Genomic DNA, 12,557 nt, shown 5'->3' with positions numbered 1-12,557 from the left:
CTGCAGACATGTGCTCAGGCAACTGTTTCACACGTACCCAGGGGTCTATGGACCAAATCATGATTATTTCTGTAAACTACATTGAGTCAATTTGGAAAACCCACATAACTTTCTACATTCTAGGTGGGGCAAAAAAAATCCCTTATCGATGCCCCTACTTTTCCTAACGAGTGGTGCTACTCATCCTGTGCACATATTTTGCCAATCCTCTGATGTAAAGGAGTACCTGGATTTTAACATGAGCTCGCATTAACATATTAATCCATGCTTTTTTGGGCTCATGCGGGTAAGCACATCTTGTCGCTCTTTTGGTGTTAGGACTGTATCTGCATGAGCCCCATAAAGAATGGATTAATATGTTAAAGAGAGCTCAAGTTAAAATCCAGGTGCTCCTTTACATCAGAGGAGCTTCAAAATGTGTGCACAGGATGAGTTTATTCATTTTTTAGGAAAATTTGAAGTAAAATAACCAGTCCAAATCTCTTTCAGTCTATTTCATCTAACACTTTTCCAAAAAAGTCTCTTTTCTTGTTTTTCAATCCGATCAACTCATTTGAAATAAAGTTATACTTCTTGAATTTTCCCTCTTGCAATCCTATATAGGGTGAATATTTTTTCTATAAAAATTGGTTATTGTTTCCATGCCGTTTTCCGTTTCTTCGTATTTTATGTCTTTAAAATTTGATGGAGTGTTCAAAATTAACTCTCTTCATTTTTTTGTCACCTTGTCTTTGCTCAAGAAAATAATTTCATATTTTTTTGGTTACGCGCTTGAAGTAAGTTGGCGCTGGAATTCAGACATCCAGTCAATATCTATTTATCGATACTTTAAGTTCTCAAATATCCTACATTTTCTGGTAAAAGTTCGTTATAGTGTTCTGTAGGGCTGATTCTAATGATTAATACTGCAATCGACAGGTGCAATCAGGGTGGTTCCTAGATGAATACATTACTTACGCTCTATTTAGATTTTAGAAATAGGGCCTGGAGTTTAGTATATTATGTGGTAAAGTTGCAAATTCTCCCATTTAAACAGTGTAAACTTTTCTTTATTGTCACGATTGGTTTTAGCTTTCTACTGGGCCAATTTCCACAATGTTTGCAGCAATCGATAGATGAGCCTGCTCTAAGTAGATTTTGAAAATATGACTCAGGTTTTCATTTGGACGTATTTATGCTAAAAGGAACTATGTTACACCCAAACCCTATGCACAAGGTTCTTTTTGGCATAAACACGTCCATATTAGAGTACATCAGGGAATTGAGCAAAATAAGGGACAATGAGCAAAACTTTGAATTCCCGCCGATAAAACTGAAAAATCAAAAACTAAATTATGAGCATTTCAAATTAGGCAGAAAATTGAATTAAACAAAATATGTTGAATCTTGGTTTCTTCTTAAGTTCCTCAATAAAATTCACTTTTAGAATGGACAGCCAGGAACAGCAATAGGACAGGGTTACTAAAACAAAGGTGTACTCTTTTCTTACAGACCATCCAAGAACGACAAAACACCAAGTCCCATTCGTCTCATTTCACTCTTGACAGGAAATTTGAAATAAAATGTCGATTTTCATATTTGATGCTTGTTGATCTATTCACTCCCAGCCAAAGGAACATTGGACCAATGGGAGTTGGGTATGAATATCAGCATTTTATACTTGACTTCTCATTGGTCCAATCTCTCCTTGGTTTCAGATTTCCCCCGAGTCAAGACGAACGGACCAGGGCGTTTTGTTAATTTCGGTTGCTTACATAAGGGAAAAGCATACCATCGTTTTCCTTACCATGGCTATCTACTGAGATTTTGTAAGTAACAAGGACACACAGAGAGTTTTCTGGGGGTTACAAACCGGGTAGTTGCTAGGGGGTATGGCTTCCTGTTCCTGGATAACTAATATTTTTCGTTTCCAGTTTTATACGCTACTTTTTTTGTCTTATTTTTCCTTGTCTCTTGAAAAACACAGCCGTCTACTTAAGAAAAGCTACGCCCAACCCTCTTTTTCAGAGAGAAATTCTCTTTTAAGTTTTCTTGTGAAAAGGGGGAAAAGGGCTAGGTAAATGTTATGTAATTATTTTGAAGGTGTCATGGCCAGCGTTGCAATCGCGTTACAAGGGGTAGGTGAGTTTAAAAAAATCGGAAAAATCTCGCAACACAGCATATGGAAAACCCCTTATATTAACCTATCGACTTACCAATATCTACTTCTTTGATTTGAAACCAGGCATCTGAGGATGAGTATCTAATGTCTGCCGCAGCAATTATGTCGACACCGCCGCCGATGCATCCACCATGGATTGCACTAATTACTGGTTTCGGACACTGTAACAGTGATTGTTCTCAGTTAATCTGTGATACTTAGGAATTAAACAAACTAAACAACAATCAACACACACAAGATATGATGGGAATTGTCCATTTTCGCTATTTTTTTTTTTACAATCGGCCAGCTGAAGCAGGAAAACTGATCAAAGAATCTTGCTGAACTCGGTATGATGACACTTCAAGATTCGGGGAAGTGTCTTTACAATATTTAAAATTTCAAAACTAGTTATCAACGGAGATATGATGTTTTGAGATTATAAATTAGGGATGAATTCTGTCGCTTTTATGGTCTTTAGTTTCCTGAAAATTTCCTTTCTCTAGGGTGCCTTGACCGGATGACTTTATAACCATTAACCAGAAAACTTCCTACTGCTAAGCTGCCTCCACCCGATGAGTGAGCAAACGCCATCCACGGTGATCTATTGGTATTTTCTGGCTGCGGTATTTGGGACTAAAGTCTCGAATTTTTTGAGAATACAGAAAGTATACAGAGGTAAATTTTCTTTCAGTCCCTTAGCCTCAGTTTACTTTTTGCCTTCTCCAAAGATTTAAGACTCTTGTCTCAAAGTTCGCAGCCCGATATTACCATTAGATCACTGTAGATGGTGTTTGCTTCCTCATCCAGCGGAAGCACTCTAGGGGTAGGAAGTTTCCCGGTTAGTGGTTAAAGTCATCAGTTAAGCACCCTAGTGGTAGGAAGTTTGCCTGAGGTTGAAGCCTGTTGCAAAGTGCGGGGATTTGCGAATCGGTAACTGATTCTAATGGCAAATTTCACGAAAAGAACAATGGCGCTACTAAAAAAGCTTGAAATGACCTCTCAAACTCACAAAACCGGCGCTCCGCTTCGCTCCGCACCGGTTTTTTTTTTTTTTTTTTGGGGGGGGGGGGGCTTCGCCTCTCCAAGCCCCCCTGGACGCGCGTGTTTTTTAGTTTGAGTGTCCGGCCTCAGTTGTTCTGTCTTTTAAGTGACCCGCGCAGCCACCGCGGGAAGAGTGTATTTTCCGAAGGAGGGGCGGGGAGTTATCAATCTTTGGAGGTTGGATTTACGTTTACACTGTTGGAGGCATTGATTATTCGAATAAGGACTTCATGTCGCCAGATTGCAACAACAATCCTCATGTAATGTCTGATATGAAAAAATGTCAACAAACGCCGTGGCAAGCTTGAATGACGATGGATGAATCTTCATAACCCACTGTACGACAACATTGTCGTCTTGTCCACCAACTTTCGGTTCGTGACCCACTGTGCGACAACATTGCCGTATTGTCCACCAACTTCCAGTTCGTGACCCACTGTGCGACGACATTGCCGTCTTGTCCACCAATTTTCAGGTCGTGACTCACTGTGCGGCTTCCCTCCTCTTTTGCCGCACACCCCCCGCCAAAAACTTTCAAAGCTCGCCATTTTTAAACGGCTCGACCGATTTCGCTCAAATTCAATACCAGCCTAGAACTAAATAAGATCTACCTTCTATAAAAATTTCGCGGGGAAAGCTTCCAATTGGCGCGAGTTATCGCGCCCACCAAATTGAACCTCCCCCCCACTTCTCGCCCCCACCATTTGAAATGTAATACTTCGATCTCCGTTTTTTTTTTTCGCAGAATGGTAGTCCTATTCCTCTACTTTACATCGCAAAAAGTTTTACCCGGAAATTTTTCAAATGAGGGAAATATAACCCAGCAAAAATCGGAAAAACCACGATATATATATATATATATAAAAGTTGTAAAACTCATAAAGAGGGGATGCCACTTCGTCCAATTGTAAGTGCCTTGAAAAGTCCGTTTTATAATAAGTCTAAGTATTTTGGAAATATTCTAGAGAAAGTTGTAGGGAAAAGTGGGAACACTGTCAAGAATACTTATGAATTCGTAGATTTTCTCAAAACCCAATCAGTACCTGATGACTTTGTTTTAGCTTCATTAGACGTTGTGTCTATGTACACAAATATTTCGATAAAACTAGCCCTTGATGTTATTAAAGAAAAATGGATGACAATTGCTCCCCATACAACGTTGCCAGAGGATCAATTTTTAGCCGGCATTAAAGCATGTTTAGAGTCAACAGTATTCACTTTCGGCGAAGAATGCTTCAAGCAGATAAACGGCTTGGCGATGGGGTCACCAGTAAGCGCCAATGTTGCCAACCTGGTAATGGAATACTTTGAAGAAAAATTATTTCAAGTGTTCCCTTATAAATTGCTATTCTATAAACGTTTTGCAGACGATATTATCTTATGCTGCCACAAAGATGATCTTGACAATGTTTTCCATTTTTTCAATAATTTTTCGAGCAATATCAAATTTACACTCGAGCGTGAAGTCAACAACTCTTTAAATTTCTTGGATGTCACTGTCATAAAAAACAGAGGGAAATTGATCACGTCATGGTTTAAAAAACCAATATTTTCTGGTAGATATCTCAATTTTTTGTCTGTGCAACCACTTCCACAAAAAATCAATGTGGTAAAAAATCTGGCAACGCGAGTATGTTTGTTGACACATCCTTTGCTCAGAAAAGACAAAATAAAAGAGGCAAAGCAATTGTTGGTTGAGAATTGTTACCCGTGGTCACTTATCGAGTCAGTTTTTGCAGAGGTAATAAATTCTTGCTACAACGGTTTCCCCCCTCGCAAAAATAGGGAAAAAGAAGAGACGGTGGTTGGACCATATTTGTCCTCATGTTCTGAAAAATTAAGTGCCGCAATAAAACCATTTGGATTATCGCTAGTAACAACAAATAAGTGTAATTTGAAAGGGTTTAAATCAGCTCTAAAAACCAAAATCCCAAACGAGAAAATGTCCGACGTGGTTTATGAAATCCCATGCAAAGGGTGCCCAGGGGTCTACATTGGGCAGACTTCACAGTATGTACATAAGCGCCTTGACGGACACAAGTTTAATAAGCATGAAAAAACGGCACTAAAGCAGCACGTAAAAGAAACAAACCATCAATTTGATTATGATAACACCAGAGTGCTAAAACAAGAGAAAAATGAGCAGGTCCGTTTAAATTTAGAAGGGTTAAGCATCCTTAAAAATAACAACGCTCTGAATTCACGGACAGAATTTTCCCATTTTGAGGATTATTTGGTAGGCACCGATACCTTTTAATTGTTACCCATTGTTTTGTCGACCATTTATTAATAGCTGTAACTCAGGCAACAATGTTTGTAATGTTCGTTAGATTTTAACTATCTTTTCCTCTCTTCCCTGACCGTGTTGGATCGGAGGACTAGGTGTTTATTTCTCGTTTTTCCTTGTTTTGTCGCCTCAGTCTCTGCCTGAAGATGGTGCGAATAATAAGCCACCGAAACGTCGCATTAAAAATTTTTTTTGTTTAAAATAAATAAAACGGTTATACAACTCATGAAGTTCGCTTTTATATATATATATATATATCTCTATCATGAATTTGAACGGCATACATATTCGTAATCTACGACCCATGATCGATGCTCATTACATGGTGTCTGGTCCAGGTCTGACATCATGGGAGAACGCAATAGTGTATTTCCTTCGGAAAATACACTAAAAAGCTGTTTTTGATCCAACCCATTCGAAAGGGTCACTTTTAAACGGGGCCGGATCCGGCATACTCGTTACGTCACATCACGTGACGTACCTGCTCTTTTCATCACTTACAATGCATTCTTCCATGAGGAATTGGCAGCCGCTTGTCAAATGAAAATATCGAGTCAATCCATGATTTTTTGAACAAAATGGATTCCTTGGACGTTTAAATGGTTAAAACCTTCATTAGATAATTGAGAATCTACGGGATAAACTTATTTTTAAGGAAGACTGTAGTCAATGGGCGATTGTTTACATCTGCCACAGTGATGACAGACATGGAAGTTAGCTCAACATTTAGCCATTTTCATGAGTTTTTACTTTTTGGTCACAGGTAAGTTCCTAAGGTAAATCAATTATTTAATGCCTTAGGATCATGATAAAATCTGTAAAGGTACACATTGTTACTTATTAATTCAGAACACACTCCAGCAGTTCAACGTTCAAACCCTGTATGTTCTCTCAATGCGTGTAAATCATTCTTAACTCTTCAACAAACATCTTAATATCATTCGGAACATTCCTACGTTTTATACACTTATGTTACTTTAAAATACTGTGTTTTTAATGTATTAATATGCAGAGAAATGTATTGATAAGTCTGGTAACCAGGAGGGATCCTACGTCTACTTTCTTTGCCTCCATCTAAAACATACCGTTCTCCTCATTTCATCAGTATTGTCAAAGGTAAGTTTTTTTTTATCATCAATGATTGATACTATCATTTTGGTGTCTTCAGTGCAACATCGAAGGGTAAAATATTAAGAAATTACAACTGACTTGCTACATCCAGGTTTGAGCATTGGACTGCCAGAGTGTGTTCTGCATAAAGAAGTAACAATGGGTACCTTGACAGATTTTAACATGATCCTGAGGCATTAAACAATTGATTTACAAAAGAAACTTACCTTCAAACAGTGACAAAAAAGTAAAAACTCATGGAAATGGCTAAATATTGAGCTAACATCCATGTCTGTCATCACTGTGGCAGATGTAAACAATCGCCCATTGACAACAGTCTTCCTTAAAAGTAGGTTTATCCTGTAGATTCTCATTTATCTAATGAAGGTTTTGACCATTTAAACGTCCAAGGAATCCATTTCTGAATTCCATTTTGTTCAAAAATCATCGATTGACTCGATATTTGCATTTGAAAAGCGGCTGCCAATTCCTTATGGGAAAATACATTGTAAGTGATGAAAAGACCAGGTAAGTCATGCGGTGTGACGTAACGAGTGTGCTGGATCCGGCCCCGCGTAAAAGTGATCGTTAAAAAATTCGAATTTTGAGGCGTTTTTAAGTTGATTTTTTGGGGGTTTCTGGTGATCAAAAAACGCCAGGAAAATTCCAATGACATAAGGAGCCTTAAATCTTTCGATTAAAGCAATAAAAAAATGGTGCAACAGGCCTATTTAGCGATACTTAGACAAATTTTCCCGTCAGGATACGGTACCACTGAATATACCGTATTTGGTATAGTTCAATGTATCGTTTGGTTCAAAACAATAGAGCATAACTTCAAACTAATCTATTCGGATTTAAGTTGGAAAATCTGAAAATGAGAAAATTCCTAAAAATTTCACTTTGCATTGGAATTTGGTCTTCAAAAAGTAAAACATCTGTTACAAAAGACCCGTTTCCTCCAATTTCTAAATTGACTTTTGAGGTTATGTTTATGTTTTGAACCAATCGATATCGATACAATCTCACCTGCTTGATGTATTGAATACGATCTAAAACTTTTTATTTGAAGGTACTGTACCGCCGAGTAACGTTTTATTCGACGGTGCTGTACCGCCGAATTACGCCAACTTTAAGAAGAGACATTGTCAAATTTTTACCACTTTGGGACTGTCTTAGACTAAGAGGTAAGAGAGCACTCTTCAATAAAGCCTGAAAGAAATGAGAAATCGGGTTATTTTTAATGATGAGGCAGTGGCAAGGAATTTTGTCAAGTAAGTAGCTTGTAGTTTTTCTGACGTGTAATTTTGTTAAAAAACCAAAAAGATCATGAAAAATTCAAAACATCATTACTAAGGAGAGAAAAAACTAATCAAAATCCAACCGATCAGAAGCTGACAGTAGAGTTGACATAGCAAGGCGATGCCTGAAGCAGAATTCAGCCGATCAATGAATGCCAATTCCCCAGCCTGCCTACATAATCAGAAACCGCCAAAAATATTGTACCAAACATATCCCATTTCGAGCATTTGGAAAACGGGATTTTTTTGTCATGAGGGACTCAGAGGACAAGGCGCAAAGGTGTAGTTTTTTCAAAAATTCAGACATTAATGATTTCAAGTAAAACTAGTCTTGGTGCATTCTGTAAATATCGCTCCCTAATTTCCATTTTTTAAGCATCAAAATATCAGTTTGAACTTTCTTTCCATCATGAGGATCCATGTAATTTTGAGACTTCAAAGACATATTCCTCAAAACAGCAAAAACAGCCTTTATGCTTCTTGTCCTCCAAGCCCCCCATTCAGGATTAAACAAATCTAAAACGATTCTTAGAAGCCGAAGTTACTCTGTTCTTTCAGATGCTGAATTGGAAAAAGAAAGAAAAGAAAAAAGGGTGCCACCAACGAATTGAATTAGGTTTAATAAAATGAAGGAAGAAATGTTACCTTTTCAATTGCTGTTAAAGACTCTTGATAATTTGTAATGAGATTCTTGAGAATTTTACATTTGCGAGCAATGTCTTCCTTCTCTCCCAGTTTCATGCCCACTTGAATCATATCATGGAGATCAATTCCTTCAAATAAACAAAACAAATGCCAAGGATACCAGATTCAGTGGTTGACTTAAGTACACATTAACTTAACAAGAAAATAGATGAAATCAAAGGGATCAAAGAGATCAATCAAAGAGGGTAGGTAACTAACATTAAACCGGGTGATCCAAAGTCCCTTTCACCCCTTCTAACTTTTAACTTAATTTAGGTAAGGACTTGAAACTTGTGGGATGATTGGTTTCTAATGGTGATACAGGATTGCGCGAATAGCGGGGGCAGGTTTGCGCGAATGCGTAACATTAGGAATGTGTGAATGGTGTGCGAAAATATTTGTATTTCTCTGTCACAAGTGGCAACATTCCGATTGGCCAGCCAAAAATCAGAGCTAAGTGAGTGTTGCTGATAATTCTCAGCAAGTAGATAATGACGGTCTTACCTTACAAAATAAACGAGCGTGTTTAAAAAGTGTTTATTTTCTATTCTTTTTTAAAATTTTTTTAAAACAAATACATAGCTAGCTCACAGACTGAAATACAATGATGTCAACAAGGAATGTACAGCAAAAAAAGAGCTCTTTTACATTTTAAATCCTAGGAGGCAGGCAATGATACTTTGATATCTTTAAGGTAGCCCAACACATCACCATTGGATTTAAAGTGATTGGAAAACCTCATAAATACATAGTTCACAGACTGAAATACAATGATGTTAAGAGCCCTCGTCAATAAGGAATGTATAGCAAAAAAGAGCTCTTTTCTCTTCTACATTTTAAATCCTAGGAGGCAGGCAATGATACTTGATATATTTAAGGTGGTCCAACACGCCACCATTGTTTTTAATTGATTGTAAAAAATAATTATTGAGCGCGCTATGCTACAGCGGACTCATTAGAATACACCGCAAGGCGGCCGGTATATCTGGGTCTGGGTATAGCTGGATATAGCTGGTGTCTCCATGTTTGTGCTTCGCAAACGGGGGCCATTATTGGCGCCTATACCGCTTGAGCATAGTCTCCTCTTTATTATTTTTCTTATCTTTTTTATCTTTATCAGTGGGTTTTCTTCTCTGTTATTGAATGGCTTTGGCAACAGCACACCCTCTATATTTCGCGGGGTGTTTTTCCCCGCAATTTACACACAGCGGATCTTTTGTGAATTGACCTAACTCACATTGTTCTGAAAAATGTTCCCCTGCGCACCAAACACAGGGAGGAGCCCTGAAACAGTATCTACGAGTACGTCCGTAAGATTGGCAACGGCGGCACTATCGTCGTCCCCTTTTTTAAGGGGTTCTACGACTAATCTTGTATGAAGGATACTTTTAATGTTAAAAACTTCCTCCACATCTTGGGTATTTTCAAAGGCTATATGAAAAATAGGAAGACTTATTAATTTTTACTTAAATTGTTTTTGGTAGACCTGTTGTTGAGATTCTGCTTCCTGGCCCGGTTGAGGCTGGGGTTTCTGGATCTCGATCCATTCTACAGTCTTCACATTACTGGCATTGATTGCTTTGAAGCCTCTGTCCTTTAGTTCCTTGACTATTTCCTCGGGGTCGGCGGATTGGTGTGGTCCCTTAACCACGACTTTGATCGGGCAGGTTATCTTGTTCTCATAGGTGACGAACTGAAATTTAGCGTCCCGAAATGTCCGGCCACATTTTTCCCAAGTTTCCTGGAAAGACTTTGAAGACATTTTTCGTAAGAGATTTCAGGCTAAAGGACCCCGCACACCTCTTATGGGAAGCTGCACTATGAAGAATTGCCTTCTGACTTATGTTTATCGATTCTCCTCAAGATGCTGGTCAAAAGTTATAGTTGCGCCAACTTTCTACGATGCACCGTTATCGCAAAAAACCTATGAGAAGATTCAATTATTCGGTGATAAAAAGCCAGAAAGATTCCTCATTTCAGTGCTCGATTGACAAGCGGCTGTGTGCCAATAAGGAAATCATGGGGACAGACATGGGGACCTAGTGGGGGGGGGGGGGGGGCGAAAAATGTCGATTTTGCATACGGCTCTTTTCACCTTTATCGGGAATGGAGTCAATCAGTGAAATTATGTTTTTAATATTGCCCACCTCTGAGATCCAAAATGGAGGCACGCTTGCATTTTTCTTCTTCTTTTCTGTCTGATCTGCATCGTTTGTGCTGTCGTTTGTTTTTTTGTCTGTATTTGTATATGTTCCTTGACCTTGCGTGTTGTCGGGTTTTTTAGGATCCGTTTTTAGCGGAACTTAAGTACCATGAGTGGATGTTCGAATGTTTTGAGTGCTTTGATTAACAATAGAATTGGACAGATGAGAGACTATTGTAGTTTACCTAAGATTTTTTGATTTCTTTGTGATTGGAGACCGAATGATTTCAGATTGTTGTGGAGTGTTTTTTTCTGTTTCTGTAACACTTTGATTAATCGCAGGTCTTTTCCTAGTTCTGGGCTTGACTACATAAAAAGTGTCTGCATTTAAATTTACCTTAACTGTAGCCGAGGTTTCAGTTCCAGTAACATTATTATTTACAGTTGTTGCATCTTTAGAGCTCGATGTTTTACCGCTTTCATTTAATAGTTCAAAGCTATTTTTTGTTAGGTTCTGTTGATTTTCAAAGATTTTATCTTGATTTATCAACATATTTGGACCTTGAACAAAAACATTTTTGTTGGCATTTATGCTTTCTATAAAAGATTTCACTTGGTCCGGCTCATTTCTGAGTATAGACGTCTCAATTTTTAAGTCATTGACTGTTCGTTCGGCCCTAGATTTCTCTGAGGCGAGTTTGTTTAGAACTTCCGGTGCTTTACTCAAAACCTGTTTGAGTTGGTGGATTCTGTTACTAGCAGCATTAGGATTATTACCTATTATCCAGACTCACTTTAGAGTTGATCGCTGAGAGAATTTCTTCCTCTAGGTTAGCTGTCGATTCCGTTGACGTGGCAGGCAGGGAAGCCTGTTGGGTTTGGAGAATGTCACTATCACCATCACTTGTAGACTCCATTGCCAAATTCACTTTTTATCCGCGCAAAGCGCGGCACAGTGTGGAGTTAATGTTTACATTTTTAGTTATAACACCACTAAACTTGACAACTGGTGGAACATTGAACTTATCAGATCATTTACTGCAATAACGGAGCGTGTCTAGTACGAAGCGTGTGCACTGCTCGGCTTATCAAACAAGACACTCAAGAAGATGGGATAGTAAATGAGCCCAACCTTTCATAACAGAGAAGCAGTCAGTTGGTGTGTTTTTCAGTTGAAATTATCAGTTAAGATATTTTACTTTCTAAAAAATCAAATTTATTCGAAACGAAGGAAGTGTTGACAGAAATAAGAGGAAACAATCTCTTTAGGTCGTCGTGGAGAAAATTCAAATTTTACTATGCACCTAGGATGAATGGGGAGGTGTGGGAGGAAGGTCTTTCTCAACATTACAGTTTTTTATACAAGGAGTTTAATTTTAAGAGAGGGCGATAGTTAAACAAAGAGTAAAATTCTGATTTAGCTTCAAAAAAAGAGTGGCGCGGCATCTATGTACGCCAGGGAAGCATTGCCCCTCCAACCTGAATTGGCGGAGATGAAAGATAAATGTAATGGTTAACAATCGACTTATTTGGAGAGTTTAATCCTCCAGCCCTGGTAAAAATGATCAGTTGACGGTGTATCAGTTTGTCAACGGTGTTTTGGCGCGGAGCATCAGTAGACATCAATTGAGATCGGGTCAGTTGATGGCTTCAACTGATCTAAACTGATAAGTGGTGGCAGTTCGAAGTATCAACAGATCTGAAATGATACTTGGTATCAGTTGGTACCATGTATCAACTGATAAGACATAAATTAAAAACGCACTATCTTTATTCAGTTTCTCACGTTTATCTCACGATTTGACGACCAGAGAGCGCTGCTGGGAATTACCGTTCTCGTATTTCTGA

General features: G+C 38.4%; 1 protein-coding gene across 4 annotated transcripts in view; it reads right to left on the bottom strand.

Annotated features, from left to right (window-relative positions):
- Positions 1–12,557, bottom strand: part of LOC109040500 (delta(3,5)-Delta(2,4)-dienoyl-CoA isomerase, mitochondrial) — an 84,876-nt gene that overhangs the window by 19,202 nt on the left and 53,117 nt on the right. For all 4 annotated transcript variants that reach the window (XR_011900682.1, XM_019056470.2, XM_019056469.2 and 1 more), the window contains 2 exons: positions 8,528–8,655; positions 2,196–2,322 (listed from right to left, as the gene is read on the bottom strand). Coding sequence is in view for 3 of the 4 variants with exons in the window: in XM_019056470.2 (XP_018912015.1) it covers positions 2,196–2,322; positions 8,528–8,655 (255 nt within the window). In the remaining variant the exon portion in view is untranslated. The remainder of the gene's footprint in view (positions 1–2,195; positions 2,323–8,527; positions 8,656–12,557) is intronic.

Source organism: Bemisia tabaci, chromosome 1, assembly GCF_918797505.1.
Source record: "Bemisia tabaci chromosome 1, PGI_BMITA_v3".
Classification (NCBI taxonomy): Eukaryota; Metazoa; Arthropoda; class Insecta; order Hemiptera; family Aleyrodidae; genus Bemisia; species Bemisia tabaci.
This window is presented reverse-complemented; position numbering and strand designations above follow the sequence as displayed.